This window comes from Dromiciops gliroides, chromosome 4 (genome assembly GCF_019393635.1).
Source record: "Dromiciops gliroides isolate mDroGli1 chromosome 4, mDroGli1.pri, whole genome shotgun sequence".
Lineage (NCBI taxonomy): Eukaryota > Metazoa > Chordata > Mammalia > Microbiotheria > Microbiotheriidae > Dromiciops > Dromiciops gliroides.
Window position 1 is genome coordinate 227,829,836 of NC_057864.1, and position 19,968 is coordinate 227,849,803.

General features: G+C 37.5%; 2 protein-coding genes across 2 annotated transcripts in view; both read right to left on the reverse strand.

Annotated features, from left to right (window-relative positions):
* The window catches only part of LOC122752702 (zinc finger protein 850-like), a 1,092,329-nt gene that overhangs the window by 657,529 nt on the left and 414,832 nt on the right, over positions 1-19,968 (reverse strand).
* The window catches only part of CDRT1 (CMT1A duplicated region transcript 1), a 101,151-nt gene that overhangs the window by 46,518 nt on the left and 34,665 nt on the right, over positions 1-19,968 (reverse strand). Inside the window, exons 6-8 of the mRNA XM_043999584.1 lie at positions 19,440-19,549; positions 17,346-17,546; positions 15,766-15,887 (exon numbers count right to left, since the gene is read on the reverse strand). Coding sequence (XP_043855519.1) covers positions 15,766-15,887; positions 17,346-17,546; positions 19,440-19,549 — 433 coding nt within the window. The remainder of the gene's footprint in view (positions 1-15,765; positions 15,888-17,345; positions 17,547-19,439; positions 19,550-19,968) is intronic.

Genomic DNA, 19,968 nt, shown 5'->3' on the forward strand with positions numbered 1-19,968 from the left:
TCTCTCCACCCCGGAAGTCAAAAAAAAACCCGGCAGGCAGTCTGACATGCGCAGCAGGCGGACTGCACCCGGCAGGCAGTCTGACATGCGCAGCAGGCGGACTGTTCATCTCCTCCCCAAAAGGGTGGTCCTTGAAAAACTGGCGTCCTTCAGTTATCCTAACCGACTGTTAAAAACTTTCATATTTTACTACATTTCCCCCCTTTGCTTCCTCAAGAAATGGAATGTTTCCTTGATGGAACAGTAAAAAGAATATAATAACCTTTGCTGACTAATAATATGCGAACAACAATACAGAAAAGGAAGAGAGGAAAGTTTTGTCCAGAGGGGCGATTTTTTTTTCTTTCCTCATGAACCGACGCTTTGACATTTGTCTTGCAAAGGGAGAGCCTCTGCAGAGAGTACATGTTACAGATAGTATATAACAGAAAGGAGATAGTAAAAGCTAATAAAGCAAAACAGTTCATATAAAGTCTCTGAGTTCTCTTGTCTTCTTGAAGTGGTAAGATGTCATCAGGAGGAAACTGGATTCTGGTCTGGAAAACTGGATTCTGGACTCTGGTCTGGATTCTGGACTCTGGACTCTGGTCTGGAAAGCTGGATTTCTTCTTTAACTGTTTGAATTGCTGTATTTTTTTTTTTTAACTAAACCTTAGCATAGCATTTTGCAATCAGTAACACTTTTTACCACCATGTGTCTGGATCAAAGCAAATTTAGTATGTGTTCATGACACCTGAAAATGTTATGGAAAGGTTATCATACCATATCTCATGGTTCCGAGACAGCCAGTGATTGTGCTAGGCCACAGGTGAGTTCAACTGAGTGAGATAAAAAGATAAATAAGTTCAGTTAAATTAGGTTAAATTAGGAGGGAGAGAGGATGAATACTGGACTGTGCCTAGTAATTGTGCTCTACATAGTCACCATCATAAGCAAACCATGGACTTATGTATACCTGTCTCTCCTTATATTCTCTCCAGGGCCTGCATCAGAGTTCACAGCAAGTTAGTCTCTGAAATGATAAGTTTCCATATTTCTGAAATCTCATTAATTTCACCAAAGACAATATGATGGTAAAAATGTGTGCTATGCTGCATAACTGAGAATATATTAGTGATATATACAATAATTCCAAACCATACCCAGAGTATAATGACATATAAATAATAAATGAATGTAAATAGCTGATTATATTAGACATTGTTACATAATCTTCTTTTAGACATTATTACATAATCTTCTTTTAGCAAGTAGACCACATCATCTTATACATGAATTCTCTAGTATAACAGTAGCAGATACTTAAAGTGGTGATTAATTCATCAAAAAGAAATAAGACTTCAATTAGCAAGATTCGATATTCAATAGCATATACTTAAAATGTCTTTGAAAAGTCACTTAGTTTACAAAATCGGGTTTTTAAAGAAAAGCAAAAGAAACAAAAGTAAAAAAAAAAAAGCAAAACCAAAAACCAAAAATAAAAGGCAAAAGATTCGCTAAGCACCCTTTTGTGCTCTTAAAGAATTTAAAGGTGTGGTGAATTCCAGGTCTTTTCAGTGCCTTTCAAAAGTCAAAACAAAACAAAAAGCAAAAAGGATTAAAAAAAAAATAGGTATAGGGTAGGGAAAAGGGTGGGAGAAATTGAGGTGGGCCAGAAAACTAGGCCATGTGCTTCAGTGCTTTTGCCTGTGGAAGGAAATGCTTGTTAAATTTTAAGGTATTTAAGCTGCTAGAGTTTGGGGTATGCCACATTGTTTTAACTGGTTCCCCAATTCTCTGCATGCCAAAGTGGCAGGGGTTTCTGAATTGTCATTGATCTTTCTAATGCTGTCATAATGTTCTTTATGGTAGAAAATGTGGAGTTCTCTAGCATCAGTTTTGTCTGTGCCACTGATTCTCAATAAAGGCTGATTTAATTGATGAACCACAACATTCAGCTGATGCTGCTTAGCAAATGCTACAATTGTATCATTTCCTCCCCACTTTCCAAATTTCTTTAATTCATCAACATATTCTTCAAAAGGGGAGTCATTTACTATAAAAGACTCAAACTCTTGTCTATGGTTAATCATATAAGAAGCAGCTTCTTGTCTGTGTCTGAGATGATTTCTACAGTGACCTTCTAGCTGGTCTGCTAAAGCCCTAAAAAGGCAATTTCCGTCTCCTGATACTTTACGAAGACTGAGTCCCAAAGCATTTAACTGATCAGTGGGATTCTTAAATGGGAACTGCCTGTTTCCTCTCAACTTTCTTTGCTCTTTAACAGTTGCTATCGTTAGGGTTTTTACCTCTTTAGCGTCTACCTCAGGTCTATCTGAAATCTCTTCACCTATGAATGGTGCAGGCTTTATATGAGAGCAATGAATCCATGAGTCTTTTTCACCAATTTTAATGGCAGTAGGAGTTGTCAATAATACCTGAAAAGGTCCTTCCCAGGCAGGTTGAGTTCCACTGGTTCTCTGAAAATTCTTTACATATATTTTATCTCCTGGGTTGAAGTTATGCAATGAAAAGTCTAATGGTCCTGCCTGGACCACAGCTCCTGCCTCATGGAGTTCACGTAGCCTGGTTTGTAATTCCTGTATATAGGAAGCAACAGAAGTATCACCTCCCACCAGTGATGTATAAACTGGGGAAAAAGTTTTAGCTTGGATAGGAGGGTGACCAAAAAGCATTTCATAAGGAGATATATGAAGTTCTCCTCTTGGTCTACTTCGTAGATAGAATAATGCCAATGGTAGAACATCAGGCCATTTCAAATGGGTTTCAGTACATAATTTGCCAATCATACTCTTAAGCTCTTTATTCATACGTTCAACTTGGCCTGAACTTTGTGGATGGTAGGGCGTGTGGAATTTTGGAGTCACTCCCAAGAAAGAGTAGATTTGGGATAAAATCGAATCAGTGAAATGTGTGCCTTTGTCAGAATCGATGCGGGCTGGTGGGCCAAAACGAGGTACTATCTCTTTAAGGAGAATTTTGGCAACAAAGGCAGCTGTGGCTCGGGGGCTGGGAAAGGCCTCCACCCACCGAGTGAGCTGATCAACTATAACAAGGCAAAATTTATAATGTCCTGCTTTTGGCATAGTAATATAATCAATTTGTAAGTGCTCAAAAGGTGTATATGCTAGAGGACGCCCTCCATAAGCTTTGGCCTTAAAAGCATACTGATTATAAGACTGACATGTGGAGCAGCCCGAGCAGATTCGAGATGCTGTATTAGTCACACCTGGTGCTATCCAGGTTCTCTTAATAGAGTCTACAATGCCTTGTGTACCAAAATGGCCTTTTCTGTGAACAGAGAGGCATACCTGGTGGTAGAATTTCCGGGGAAGAAATGGCTTACCTTCCGGAGACACCCAGATGCCATTGATCTGCTTCGCCTTAAATTTCTTTTTCCACTTTTCTACTTCAGAATCGTCATAGGTTAGGTTGGAAGGAATATCCTCAGAAGGTGAAAGGTTAAATACATGTTCAGGAGCTTCTAATGCAGCAAGCTTGGCTGCAGAATCGGCTCGTGCATTTCCCTTTGAAACAGGATCACTATTCCCTGTGTGGGCAGGGCAATGTACAACAGCTAGGGAAGAAGGCAGTTTCAGGGCATCTAAGAGGTCCTTGATAAGGTCCCCATTGGCAATAGCCTTGCCCGAGGATGTTAGAAAGCCTCGTTGACGCCAAATCATACCAATAAAGTGGCATATGCCAAAGCCATATTTCGAGTCAGTAAAAATAGTGGCACTCTTACCTTTGGCTATATTACAGGCCTGTGTAAGAGCCACAAGTTCAGCAGCCTGTGCACTAAAATGGCAAGGCAGAGAAGCTGCCCAGAGGGTGTCATAATCAGAAACTACAGCAGCTCCAGTAAAACGGGTTCCCTCTCTCATAAATGAGGAACCATCTGTATAGAGGACAAGATCAGGATTTTCTAAAGGTGTATCAAAAAGATCATCACGGGGTTTTTCAGCCATATCAACTAAAGAAGCACAGTCATGCAACGGTTCCCCCGAGAATGGTAAATTAGGGAGTAGTGTTGCTGGATTAAGAACTGTGCAGCGTTTTAAAGTGATATTCTCATTACCTAACAGGGTTATTTCATACTTAGCCAGCCTTTGATCTGAAAAGGCTTGTGTCCTGTGACGTAGTAAGAGAGCCTCCACTTCATGAGGGCATTGCACAGTTAGAGGGTTACCTAGGACCAAATCAGAGGCTTTTTCTACCAAAAGCGCTGTGGCCGCCACTGCTCTAAGGCAAGGTGGCACTCCAGCCGCTACAGGGTCCAGCTGAATTGAATAGTAGGCTATAGGACGCTGGTTAGGCCCCAGTGACTGAGTCAGGACTCCAGAAGCCACCCCCCTTTGTTCATGCACAAAGAGAGTGAAAGGCTTACTATAATCTGGCAGTCCTAGGGCAGGTGCTGATAACAAGGCCCGTTTTAATTCTTTTATGGCTGAGAGATGCTGGGGATCCAACTGTAAACTGTCTGGAACAGAACTTTTTGTAAGAGCTATGAGGGGTTTAGTAATTTCACCAAAAGAGGGTATCCATTGTCTACAGTACCCGGCTGCTCCTAGAATGGCTCTCAACTGCCTCTTAGTAGTGGGGGCAGAGAGTTGTTGAATGGCCTGGACTCGCTTAGAAGAGACAGAGCGAGTTCCAGCAGCCAAAATAAATCCTAAATATTCTACCTGGGGCAAACACCATTGTACCTTTGTCTTGGAAACCTTGTGTCCTCTCTTGTGCAGCTCCAGCAGTAAGTGACGGCTATCTTCCTGACAAATTTCAGCATTAGGAGAGGCCAAAAGTAAGTCATCAACATATTGTACTAGTGTGGAGGCTTTAAAGGTAATAGAGGCCAGATCCTGCTGTAAAATTTGGGAAAATAATGTGGGACTGTCTACAAATCCCTGTGGGAGTCTAGTCCAGGTCCACTGTCTATTTTTCCAGGTAAAAGCAAATAAATATTGGAAGTCCTCATGTACTGGTATGGAGAAAAAGGCAGAGCAAAGGTCTACCACTGTGAAACATGTAGATTCATAGGGAATTGAGGAAATTATCATAGCCGGATTTGCGACTATAGAATGTCTAGGAATAACATAATTATTAATCGCTCTAAGATCTTGCACAAAGCGATAAACAGGTTTACCATCTGGCCCAGGCTTGGGTTTTTTAACTGGCAAAATGGGAGTATTGCATGGAGAGTGATGACATGGAATAATAATACCCTGGCTTTTCAAAGCCTCAATTATAGGGGTGATCCCTTCTATTGCTTCCCTAGACAATGGATACTGTGGAATGGAGGGGGGTGGTCCCCCCTTAACTTTAAAGGTAACAGGCATGGCAGACTTAAGGAGCCCCACCTCATTAGGGGATGAGGCCCATAAAGACTCAGGAATGTCAGAGGGGATTTTGGATACCTCCCCTGCTGTTCCTTGAGCTTCTGTAAGTAAAATTGGTAATAAATGAACAGTATCCTCTGGCAATTGTAAGGAGACAGCCCCATCTGGAGCACAAGATATGGTTGCTCTAAGCTTGCAAAGGAGATCACGACCTAATAAATTTACAGGGGCATCAGGCATGAGTAAAAATGAATGTTCTACTGTTAAGGGCCCCATAGATACCATGCGAGGATTCAATTTTGCCACTCTCTGGCTCTTTCCTGAGACTCCCACTACATTTAAATATCCTACAGGTCTACACCCAGCATCTGGTTTGCTTACTAATACTGATTTAGAGGCTCCTGTGTCTAGCAGACAATCATAATAAGTCTCCCCCACTTTTAAGGTGACATGTGGTTCATTACTCTGGGGAGGTGAATGGACTGGCACAAGTGCATTCAAAAAATCCGGATCTGGGAATATATGGCTTTCATTATCTATGTTCCATTCCTCCCCAAGACACCGTCATTCCTGTGTCCTCTTCTGAGGGGGACCTTGGTTACCATTATTCTGGTACTGCCTTTCTGTATTCCTCCGAAAAGATCTATTTCTATTTTGATTTCGCCTGTAATTAGAATTAGAATTTCTTCTCCAAGTCCTACATTCTCTCAATTCATGCCCCTCCTTACGACAGTAACAACACACCTTAGTGTCCTTGCTCCGGTGTTCACATGGCTGACTAGGAATCGCTGGTGCCAGAATGCTCTGTTTAGGGTGATCTGGATCTTCCTCACGTGAGTCAAAGACATAATTTGCAAGTTCCTTAATTCTATCTACTGTGAGATTTCTCCAGTCTGGACATTGTTTCAGAAAGTATCTGCGTATTTCTGGCAGTGAATTATAAACAAATGTGTTGAGAACGATATAGGAATCTCTTAAATCTACTGGATCCAATCTGGTGTACTGTCTAGCGGCCTCACAAAGTCTATCATAAAATCTGTTTGGTCTTTCATTAGCCTCCTGAGGTAGGCTTAAAAATTTCTGCCAGTTTTCCGGTTTTCTAGAGCAAGATTCCATTCCCTTCAGAAGTGTTTCTCTAGCATCTTTTAATCTTTGGAAATCCCTATCATCATTATAATTCCACTCTGGATCCTTTAGAGGCCATTCCACATTGGCCTTACCTTTCGCAACAAGGGCATTTCCTGCTGAGATAATATCTGTAATCTCAGTTGGGGACAGTAAAGTTTCCAAAAGGCAAGTAACATCAGCCCAACTGGGTTGATATGCATTAAATATAGTCCTTAACTGTGAAATTACAGTGTTTGGATTTTTCTCAAAACTAGGGATGAAAGATTTCCATGCGCTCAAGTCACTTGGTCTAAAGGGGCTATATTTTCTGACTTGAATTGGCACTCCCTTTTTACTATGTTCTATAGCTTCCTGCAGAGGGAGTAGTTTCTGTTGATCTGATTCTAAACTTGGATCATCTCTAGTAGAAACAGCCATTTTGAGGTCTCTCTCCATATGTGAGAATTTCATTTCGAGGTCTCTCTCCATATGTGAGAATTTCATTTTGAGGTCTCTCTCCATATGTGAGTATTTCATTTTGAGGACTCTCTCCATATGTGAGAATTTCCCCCATATCATAACAATGATAATAACAAAAACAAAACAAGACAAAAAAAACCCAAAAAAAATAAAATCCTTAGTCGTATGAACTATGGATGTGGTATTAAAAGGTATTTCAATTGCAGGCATAAAATTTCTACTTATATTAAACGTATTTTCCCAAAGATTCTCACTTATACTATTATACAAAAAACTTTTTGCTGCCTGAATGAGGAAAAAACCAATAATGTTTTGAAGGACCATTGAGTAAACTATTCCTCTAAGTCGGGACGTTATGCTGTCCCAATACATTCCGATGAGAAAAATCAAAGGGATAGTAGAATATTCGAGCATCTTGCCCTTTAAACTGGGCTGGCTTTTCTGTTTAAAGCAAGACTTTTAGAGGCTTAAAGTCTTTAAGGGAGATTAGACAAAGGGAAAGTCCGTGGCGGGGGGGGGGGGGTATTCGGAAAATCCACCGAATTAGCCGGCTTATGGCCAAACTAGGGAGGGTGGGAGGGTCCTTAAGGTCCCTTCGGGGTCGCCAAACTGTGAAATTTAAAATTGGATATTAGATCATAAATCTCCCCTACTTAACTTTTCCCTTAATTTATCTCCCAGACTAGTAAATGGAAGCTTCTGGTTTTCTAGATAGAGCCTTTATTGTATATAAGGTGTTGTTGATTAGAAGGATAGGAAAGTAGAAATACAGTAGAAATCGTCTTAAATCTAGGCTTAGTCTATATTTCTTATAAAAACTCACCAAACCAAAAAAGGCCACCTTTGGAGTGAGGGAGACCGTCTGTGCTGCGCCGCCAGGAGTCCCGCCAAGCAGGCAAAAAGGCCTCTTCCGTTCTCTCCACCCCGGAAGTCAAAAAAAAAACCCGGCAGGCAGTCTGACATGCGCAGCAGGCGGACTGCACCCGGCAGGCAGTCTGACATGCGCAGCAGGCGGACTGTTCATCTCCTCCCCAAAAGGGTGGTCCTTGAAAAACTGGCGTCCTTCAGTTATCCTAACCGACTGTTAAAAACTTTCATATTTTACTACACAGCCAAGAATCTATTACCCAGCAAAAATGTTCATTCTCTTTCAGGGGAAAAGATGGACATTTAATGACATTGGGGACTTTCAATGTTTCCTGAAGAAAAGACCAGAACTGAATAGAAAATTCAATCTTAACATACAAGACTCAAGAGAAGTTTAAAAAGGTAAACAGAGGGGAAAAAAAAAAAGGTTACTCAATTAGGTTAAACTGTTTATATCCCTACACAGGAAGATAATACTCATAACTCTGAAGAATTGTAAATGTATTTGGGCAGAGAGAAGGACTTTACACAGAGGGTATAAATATAAATTGTCTTTGATGTGATGATGCAAAAAAATTAAGGGGTTAAAAAGGGAGTCTATGGGGAGGAGAGGAAAGGGGAGGTGGAATGGGATGAATTATATCATATGAAGAGGTGAAAAAAAAACTATTACAATAGAGGGAAAGAAAGGAGGGGTGAACATTGTTTCAACCCTACTCTCATTAGATTTGATTCAAAGAGGAAATAACATATACATTCATTGGGATAAAGAAACTTAGCTCATTCTTTAGGGAAGCAAAAGGAGAAGGGAAAGGGGGGTGGGGACTGATAGAAGGGAGGACAAAAGCAAGGGAGAAAAGGGTAAAGAAAAGAGAGGGGGTGATAAAAAGGGCAGATTGGGGGAGGCAGGGGTAAGAAGTAAAACATCAGTGAGGAGGAATAGGGTGAAAGAAGGGGGGAAAGTACAAAGGGGGTAAATAGAATGGAGGGGAATAGACAGTCAGTAATAATAACTGTGAATGTGAATGGGATGAACTCTGCTATAAAACGGAAGTGAATTGCAGAGTGGATTAAAAACCAGAATCCTACAATATGCTGTTTACAAGAAACACATTTGAAGCAGAGAGATACACACAGAGTAAAGGTAAAAGGCTGGAGCAGAATATATTATGCTTCAGCTAAAGTAAAAAAAAGCAGGGGTAGCAATCCTTATCTCAGACAAAGCACAGGCAAAAATAGATCTCATTAAAAGAGATAAGGAAGGAAATTACATCTTGCTAAAAGGTACTATAGGTAATGAAGTAATATCAATATTAAATATGTATGTGCCAAGTGGTATAGCATCCAAGTTCTTAGAGGAGAAGTTAAATGAGTTACAAGAGGAATTAGACAGTAATACTATACTAGTGGGTGATCTGAATCTCCCCCTCTCAGAATTAGATAAATCTAGCTGAAAAATAAATAAGAAGTGAAAGGGCTGAATAGATTACTAGAAGAGTTAGACATGACAGATGTCTGGAGAAAAATAAATGGGGATAGAAAGGAATATACCTTTTTCTCAGCAGTACATGGCACATTTTCAAAAATTGACCATGTATTAGGGCACAAAAACATCATAGTCAAATGTAGAAAGGCAGAAATAGTAAATGCATCCTTCTCAGATCATGATGCAATAAAAATTACATGTAAGAAAGAGCCAGAGAAAAGTAGAATGAAAATCAATTGGAAACTAAATAATTTCATTCTAAAGAATGAATGGTCCAAACAACAAATCATAGAAACAATCAATAACTATATCCAAGAGAATGACAATAATGAGACAACATATCAAAATCTATGGGATGCAGCCAAAGCAGTGCTTAGGGGAAAATTTATAGCTCTAAATGCTTACATGAATAAAAAAGAGAAAGAGGAGACTAATGAATTGGGCATGCAACTTAACAGGCTAGAAAAAGAACAAATTAGAAATCCCCAATTAGATACTAAACTAGAGATTCTGAAAATTAAAGGAGAAATTAATAAGATTGAAAGCAAAAAAAAACTATAGAATTAATCAATAAAACTAAGCTGGTTTTATGAAAAAACCAATAAAATAGATAAAATATTGGTTAATTTGATTTAAAAAAGGAAAGAAGAAAACCAAATTACGAGTATCAAAAATGAAAAGGGTGATGTTACCACCAATGAATGATGGTATACTTAAAGAATCCTAGAGAATCAACTCAAAAATTACTTGAAACAATTAACAACTTTAGCAAAGTAGCAGGATATAAAATAAATCCACATAAATCATCAGCGTTTCTATGGATGACCAACAAAGTCCAGCAGCAAGAGATAGAAAGAAAAATTCCATTTAAAGTAACGGTAGATAATTTAAAATACTTGGGAGTCCACTTGCCAAGACAAACCCAGGAACTCTATGAACACAACTACCAAACACTCTTCACACAAATCAAATCAGATCTAAATAACTGGAAAGATATCAATTACTCATGGATAGGCAGAGCTAATATAGTAAAAATGACAATACTATCTAAATTAATTTACTTATTCAGTGCCATACCAATCAGACTACCTAAAAATTATTTTATAGAGCTAGAAAAAATAATAACAAAATTCATCTGGAAAAACAAAAAATCAAGAATATCCAGGGAAATAATGAAAAAAATTCACAGGAAGGTGGGTTAGCGGTACCAAACCTGGAGCTTTACTATAAAATGGCAGTCATCAAAACTATCTGGTACTGGCTAAGAAATAGAGTGGAGAATCAATGGAATAGGCTAGGCACAGGAAATGCAGTAGTAAATTACACTAGTAATGTAGTGTTTGATAAACCCAAAGACTCCAGCTTCTGGGATAGGAACTCAGTATTTGACAAAAACTGCTGGGAAAACTGGAAGATAGTATGGCAGAAATTAGGCATAGACCAACATCTTATACCTTATACTAAAATAAGGTCAAAATGGATACATGATTTAGACATAAGAGGTGATACCATAGGTAAATTAGGAGAGAAAGGAATAGTCTACCTATCAGATGTTTGGAAAGGAAAACAGTTTATGACCAAACAAGAGATAGAGTATATTATAAAATGCAAAATGGATGATTTTGATTACATTAAATTTAAAAATTTTTGTACAAACAGAAACAATGCATCCAAAATTAGAAGGGAGGCAGAAAGCTGGGAAACAATTTTTATGGCCAGTACTTCTGATAAAGGCCTCATCTCTAAAATATATAGGGAACTAAATCAAATTTATAAGAATCCAAGTCATTCCCCAATTGAGAAATGGTCAAAGGATATGAACAGGCAGTTTTCTGATGAAGAAACCAAAGCTGTCTATTCCCATATGAAAAAATGCTCTAAATCTCTAATGATTAGAGAGATGCAAATTAAAACAACTCTGAGGTACCACCTGGCACCTATCAGATTGGCTAAAATGACAAAAAAGGAAAATAATAAATGTTGGAGAAGCTGTGGGAAAATTGGAACACTAATGCATTGTTGGTGGAGCTGTGAACTGATCCAACCATTCTGGAGAGCAATTTGGAATTATGCCCAAAGGGCGATAAAGCTGTCCATACCCTTTGACCCAGCAATACCACTTTTGGGTCTTTTGCCCAAAGAGATCATGGAAAGGGGAAAGGGACCCACATGTGCAAAAAAAAAAAAAAAATATATATATATATATATATATATATATATATATATATATATATATATATATATAGCTGCTCTTTATGTGGTGGCAAGGAATTGGAAGTTAAGGGGATGCCCATCAATTGGAGAATGGCTGGACAAGTTGTGGTATATGAATACAATGGAATACTATTGTGCTGTAAGAAACAATGAGCAGGAGGAGTTCAGAGAAACCTGGAGGGTCTTGCATGGGCTGATGATGAGTGAAATGAACAGAACCAGAAGAACATTGTACACAGTATCATCAACATTGAGTGTTGATCTACTGTGATGGACTATATTCTTCTCATCAATGCAATGGTACAGAAGAGTTCCAGGGAACTCATGATAGAAGAGGATCTCCAAATCCAGGGGGAAAAAAAAGAACTGTGGAGTAGATGCTGAATGAACCATACTATTTCTTTTTTTTTTTTTTTTGGTGCTGATGTTTTTTTATTTTGAGATTTTTCGTCATTGCTCTGATTTTTCTCTTATAACATGACTAATGCAGAAATATGTTTAATGTTATTATGTATGTGTGTGTATATATATAAAACCTATATCAGATTACCTGCTGTCTAGGGGAGGGGGGAGGGAGGGGAGGGAGGGGAGGGAGGGAGAAAAATCTGATATTGGAAAGCTTGTATAATCAAAAGTTGAGAACAATCTTTACATGTAACGAGAAAAAAATAAAATACTTTATTAATTTTAAAAAAAGAAAAAAGAAAAAATTAATTATAATGAGCTTATAAGCTTATAACAAAAGGTAGAAAACATGACTTAGTGTTGTATATCTTGAATAATGTACATCTCTCACATATGAAATTAGCCAAAGTTTTTCCTTAACATTTTGAATAGATGAAAACCCAAATGTGTTTTCAAGTTTGATTCTCCATTTCTGTTCCTCCTTTGCTTAGCACAAGGCCTGGCACATAGTAAATGCTTATAATAAATAATTGTTTACTGATTGACTATGTAAAATAACCATTTTTATTAAAGGCCTCCTCCAATCTCACATTGGGGGAGGGAAAATTTCAGAAATCAATATCTAGTAACTGTTCTCTATCTGGATTATTTTTATTATGCTCATGCTACTGATAGTTCATATAGTACATCCACAGTAAATTAGCCTAACCCCTTCTTGTGGGACTCTCCTACTCTTTCCTAACAGGCTTCTATTTTTGTTTTGTGCTTCTAATAGATTGGAAAGTCTAGGACTTCCACTACACTGCATGCCAGTAGCATACATGAATCTCACTTCAGTGAACCAACCTTCTTTGCTTTAGTTGTCTATTGATGACTGCTCAAGTGAGCAGATGGCTGATGAAGGATTGCATGACACAATACAAGCCAAGGAGCAATGTGAAGATTACAAAGGACTCAAGTGCCAGTCTTCTAATGATGCATTACTGAGTTTTTTTAATTCAATTTTATTTTCAGCTCTGAATTCTCTCCCTCCACTTCTCCCTACCCCCATCGAGAAAGCAAGAAAAACAAAACCCATTATAAACATGTATAGTCAAACAAAACAAATTCCCACATTAGTGATGTCAAATAAAAACATGCCTCAATCTGCAAGTCTTAGTCTTTCACCTCTCTATCTCGAAGTGGGTAGTGTGTTTCATCATGAGTTTGCCGAAATGGTAGTTGTGTTAATCATAGTTCTTAAGCCTTTCAAAATGGTTTGGCTTTACAATATCAGTGTGATCATATAAATTATTTTCCTGGTTCTACTCACTTCACATTGTATCACTTTATACAGGTCTTCCCAATTTTTCTGAAACAATCCCCTTCATCATTTCTTACACCACAATAGAATTTCATCACATTTATGTACCATAACTTGTTCAGGGATTCCTTAATTGATGAGCACCCCTTTAATTATTTTCCACCACAAAAAAGAACAATTATAAATATTTTTGTGCATATAGCCTCTTCTCTTTCTTTAGTCTTACTGTGCGTGTAGACTTAATAGTAGTATTATTTGGTCAAAGGATATGAATATTTTAATAAAGTTTTGGGCATAATTCCAAATTGCTTTCCAGAATGACTAGAGCAATTCAGAACTCCACCAGCATAAATTTTAATGTATCTTTTTTCCCTACAGATCCTCCAGCATTTTTTACTTTCCTGTTTTGTCATCTTGCCAATATGAGAGGATTGAGGTGGTAACTCAGAGTTTTTGTAGATTGTCAGTTTTATTGGCATATAGTTAAGCAAAATAACTCCTAGTAATTTCTTTTATTTTTTTCATATTGGTTATGAATTTACCTAGTAATTTGTTTTTCTTCTTTCTTTTTATACATTAAGTTAACTCATTTATCTCATTATTTGTTTGTTAATTTTAAAAACCATTTCCTTGAGAATGAGGAAAAGAGAAGTGAAAGGTGGAAATGACATCAGCCCACAACCATGGCAGCAGCTATTTTCTGCCATATCTGCATTTTCCCTCTTCAAGACTATGAGAGTGACCTCTAAATGGACAAGTAAAGAGGTGTGTGACTTTTTTTTTTAATTGTGGGTGCTTAAAACAAGAATGCTAAGAGGAAAAAAAAAAAAGCCAGCTATGTAGAAAGTGCAGGTTCTACTCTGCCCCTGTCTTACTTTCACTTTGTGTCTTTAAAAATTCTGTTTAGAAAAACCTGGAAATACTTAAGTGGTCTGATGCTGAGTGAAGTGAGCAGAACCAGGATAACATTGTACACAGTAACAGCAACATTGTGTGATGATCAACTGTGATAGACTTAGCTCTTCTCAGCAATACAATGATCCAGAACAATTTCAAAGGGCTCATGATGGAAAATGCTCTCCACATCCAGAAAAAAGAATGGTGGAATCTGAATGTAGGTTGAACCATACTGTTTCTACTTTTTTGTGGTGATGGAATATTATTGTGCTGTAAGAAATGACAAGCAGGACAATTTCAGAAAGGCCTGAAAAAACTTCTATGAACTGATGAGCAGTGAAGTGAGCAGAACCAAGAGAACAGTTGTGCACAGCGATAGCAATATTGTTTGATAAAAAAACTACTAAAAAAACCTCAACTATTCTTAGCAATATAATGATCAAAGACAATCCAAAAGGACTAATGATGTGACATACTATCCACCTCCAAAGAAAGAACTGATATTGATTGAACACAAACTGAAGCATGCTATTTTTCACTTTTTCCTTCATTTTTTTCTTTTATTCAAGTTTTCTTGTACAAAATTACCAATATGGTAATGCTTTACTTGATTGCACATGTATAACCCATATCTGATTGCTTACTGCCTCAGAAGTGGGGAGAGGAGAGATAAAATTTGGAACTCAAAACTATAAATAAAAATGTTTCTTATTTTAAAAATTTTAGGAGACAGCTAGGTGATGTAGTGGATAAAGCACTGGCCCTGGATTCAGGGGGACCTGAGTTCAAATCAGGCCTCAGATACTTGACACTTACTAGCTATGTAATCCTGGGCAAGTCACTTAACCCTCACTGCCCAGCAATAAATAAATAAATAAAATATGCCAGATTTAATAATATTTCTCATAAACACCTATACTTGCCCATCCTTATGTTGACTGTTGTCCCTTTTTGGGGGGAGGAGAGGTATTACATGAGGACAATGAGAGCCACTCAGGAGATCTATGATGATCTCTCATACCTCCCAACCTCAAAGTCTAATGACAATGCACATCCCTCTGCCATCTCCTGTTCAGTTCCCAAATACTGCCTTGCCCTTCCTTGGTCTATGACTTTACCAGACACCTTCAGTCTTTCCTAATTTACCCTCCAAAATGGCCATAGCTATGGCCAAGTAGGCAAGTTTAGGGAAAGGGTAAATTACAAGTGAACCTATATATCATAAGATATATTCTAATTGTGTATGACATGTACATGGCTATACTAGTTATGATGTGAGCCTTCGGGGATTATAAGTAACTCCAAAATCCAACTCTAAAATTTTATGATTCTTTGAATCTTATTTCACATTGTTATAATTCATATACCAAATAAAATTACATGTTATAGTTATTTATGTTTGACTTCTCTCCCTACTAAAATGTAAATCCATGTGGGTTAAGAACTGTGTTCTATCTAAACTTTGTACCTCTCCCAGTTCTCCCACAAGTTTCTCTTCACAAAATCATTGCTTAATTGATGTTTGTTGAATCAATCAATAAATCGATGAGAGAATGGAAGAGTATAATTTAGGAAAGATCTGTACAAATTTGACAGGCTTGAACGTATTCCAACAACACAAGATTTGGAAAATTTTTTGATAGACCAATTTTAAGTATGTATTTCTGACCTTTCACCTGGCAATCCTTTGATCCTGATACAAGTTTGTTCTCATGTAAATCCAAGCAAGTTATAGTGCCTGTATGGCCATTAAAGATTTTTGTACAAATCCCAGTCTGAATGTTCCAGTATCTGCAAAAATCAAGACAAAAAAAAGAACATTTTTAAGATTTTACAAGAGAAAATTCAGCAAAGTTTCTTTAGATTGATACTTTGGCAGAGCCCTTGAATTATGGCTTGAGAAGAATCTGATCCTCAAACAATAACTCTACTACTACAAAATTTTCTCTTGAGAAATACTTAAAATATTTTAGAGAGGTGGATAGGGATGAGTATTAGTAGCTTCATTCTTGAAATAAGATGAATGGCCTCATCTATTGAGTCAACAGTGGTATAAAAACAAATACATGAATGTGGAATCAGAAAAACCTATTACTATGACCCTAGATAGTCTTGGCAAGTTACTTAACCTCTCTGGACCTCAGTTTAGTCATTTGTAAAAAGCAGGATTAGATGAGATGATCCCCAAGGTCCCTTATCACTCTTAGTTCTTTGTTCTTATGTCCTTTCACTTGCTCCTGATATAATTTGAGTTCAGCAGTCTTGTCCTCTCATGGTAAAACAGAAAGGGTATTTAGCTTGGGATAAAAAGACCTGGTTTCTTTTGAGAGGGCAGTAGGGGACAGGAAACTTCATTTTAATTTTATTTTTTCTCAATTACATGTAATTGAGAAAATTTTTTAACTTTTGTCTTAAAAAAGGTTAAGTTCCTCCCTCTCTTCCCCCCTCACTGAGAAGACAAATAATTTGATATAGATTGTTCATGTGCAGTCGTGTAAAACATTTCCATATTAGCCATGTTGCAAAAGAAAACATGGACCCTAAAAACAATAATAATAAAGAAGGGTTAAAAAGTACACTTTAATCTACATTCAGACTCCATCATTTTTTTTTCCTCTGGAGGTGGATAGCATTTTTCATCATGAGTCCTTTGAAATTGTTTTGGATCATTACACTGCTGAGAACAGCTAAGTCATTCATAGTTGGTCATCATACAATAATGCTGTTACTATGCACAATGTTCTCCTGATTCTGTTCATTTCACTTTGCATCAGTACATATAAATAGAAGACCTGATTTCTAATCTCAGATCTGCCACTAACTGGCAATGTGACCTTGGGCAAATCTCTCTGGCCTCCATTCCATCATCTGTAAAATGGTTATAATAACATTTTAAATCATTTATTACAACTATTCACTGGGACTCATAAAATGAGATGATGCACAGGAAAATGCAGTCTAGCTATTAAGCACTACATAAATGGAAGCACTTCCATAAAAGGGAGCTATTATTATTCAGCTTTAAGGTGAAAATTCAATTTTCCCTCTGATATTTTCAAGAGTCTTGCTATTTAGCTGAATCACAATATATTAACTAGTTAGCTGCAATTCCTTATGCAGCTCCTACTATACTTCAAGTCACACTAGTATTCTCAAAGAATAAATATCTATCTCAGCACCAAATTTGTCCTCAGAGAATGACTTGGACACAAAATGGTTGTTGGTTTTATTATCACTGGGACCACTTACCTGATACTCAAATCATAACTTCCACTCAGTACAAAAGATTCTTTCTCACAGAGTATGAGTGCTCGAATGCTCCCTGCATGTCCTTGAAAATAAATGGGCACCTTCTGTATTTGATTAATGTCCAGCAGCAATATCTTTCGGTTGGCAGTCATTGCGACAAATTCCCCACCACAAAAGTGAATGACCCTGGAACTGTCCCACCTTAATTTAAAGAGGGAAAAAACATCATCTACAAAAGAGACAGTGATAATAATATAGCACTGCAAAGGTTGTTATGGGGAAGGGAAATACTTGGGAATAATGACTTCAATGAATAGAATTTGATCAATGGAATAATTGGGAAAATCTATGCCTTACCATAAGATTAAGAACCATGAGGGAGAGGACAATGCCAATGTGTGTTGATGACTGTTTAAGTAGAAATGTTGTGGCCTTACCCATCAGAAGCAAGCAGCATAAAGGAAACCTACTTCCCAAATCTGCTGTAATTAGAAGCAGTTCCATTTCCATGTTTCAAGTATGCCATCTACCCCTACCTTTTCACCATTAGTCCTTTCTATTGCTTCTATCCTTCCTCTGCAATGTCACAGAGTCTACAAGGGAAATAATTATGTTTATACATCTGAAAAGAGACACAAGTATCCTGCTGATCCCAAGGTGTAATAAAAAGCAAAATGAAAGGTACCAAAAGAGTCATCCACCCCATTTGCTGTTGCAGGAAGACCAACCCTTTTCAGCATTTCCCCAATATTGATCATCTAGCCTATGATTTGAACTTTTATAGTGATAATAATAATGATGATGACAGTTATATAATGCTTTACAATTTGAGTCTAACAACAACCCTGTGAAGTAGTACTAGAGGTATTATTCTGAAGTATTCCTCATTTTACAGATGAGGAAACTGAACCTCAAATGGGTTAAATGATTTGCTAATAGTAAAACAACTAAACTGTGTCAAAGACAGAATTCAGATCCAGGACTTCTTGACTACAAGTCCAGCATCTACCCACTATGTCACACTGCTTCTCAAGGAAGCAATTCCATTGTGAAAAAAGAACATGAACTGAAGAAGGAAATAGGAAGGAATCATAAGAGAATTTAGAATTCCAACTAAAGGAGGAAAAGAAACAAAGGGAAAGGAGAGCAGGAGTAAGCAATAGGTAAGATAAGGAAGGGGAAATTGGGAATGGCTGCTGTGGTGCTAAGAAAATGAGGAGAGTGACAATTTTGGAGTTGAAAAATCCTACAAGGAGTTTGTCTCAACAGTTCTCCAGGGAAGTTGGCTGTGAAAATTACTAACAAGAAAATTTAGAGAGAATTGTGCATAGGGTGTTCCATAATTGTCTTCCATGGTAAATGCTCCAGTTACTGGCTGGTCTCCCTTCTAGAAGAAAAGTTTAAGAGGTTTGGGGAACTTCTCTCTACTCTCCAGTTATTAGGGAAAATAAAGTATTTCCTGAAAAATAGGAGAAAGGAGTAAATGTAAAGAAGAATCAAAAAAGGCAGCCCAAGAAGAGTAAGAAGCTCTCAAGAATGAAATTCTGAAAGAAGAGGAACAATTCTGAGGAGGAAAAAGGAGAGTTCTCCAAATCAATCAACAAGCATTTATTAAGTTCCTTCTATGTGCCAGACATAACAATAGGCCCTGGAGATATAAAGACAAAAATGAAGCTGTCCCTGCCCTTGAGGAGCTCACACTTCCAAACACTATCACTGGTTCTTATCCTTGTCCAAAATATAAATGTATCACCATTGCAAATGGAGGCCATATGGCCTCCCTCCTCAGGAAAATGCTTTTTTTTCTCAGCAGGTATGCATAAACTTGCTTTTGAAAAGTTCTGGGTTTGACAAGGAAACTTTATTTAAATTCTTCTTACTTAAGGCTATACTTGAATTTTAACTTTTATTGTTGTTTTCCCTTCCCTACCTTGTGTTAGATGTGGTTTTTTTCTTACCCTAATTCCTTAAGTGCTTCAAGCCCAAAGCTTGTGTATATATATTTCTACTTTATTTCTCCCAAGAAGTGATAGTGTTTTGGAGTTGCCTGAATTCAAAGGATTTTGAAGGAATATGTTATGCCTGAGTACATACCTGTCAGAAAGGATTTGGATGTTATAGTTGCCACAAAAGATGTTTCTCTCTTCCATGTGGACTGTTACAGTCTCCTGACCCTGGTATGCTGCCCATATATTATATTCAACCTAAGAAAGGAAAAACTAAAGGTCAAAAGAAGGTTAAGACTTTTAGGTCCCTTTTAGCAAAGTCTTTACTGAGAGAAGAACATAATATACTGATGGTCTATATTGATTGAATTGAAAAGGACTTGTTGGACTTTAGCTGAGTCAGTAAGTGGGTCAGTAAGGGTTCACTAAAGGCATTGTGGTTATCCTAAATGCGATCAGAATCAAAAGCTAAGAATCCTTCTAAACATAGGACCACAGAATGTTCTAAAATATAGACTATATATTAACTATATTAACCCTAGTTTCTCCTTTAATGATTTCATTTGGCACTATCACCCATAAATTCATATAAACAAGTGGTGCTCAAAGAATTTTACAAAACATCACAATCTTCTGTTTCGAATGTCCCTGGCTAGAAACTAATGGGATTCATCTTT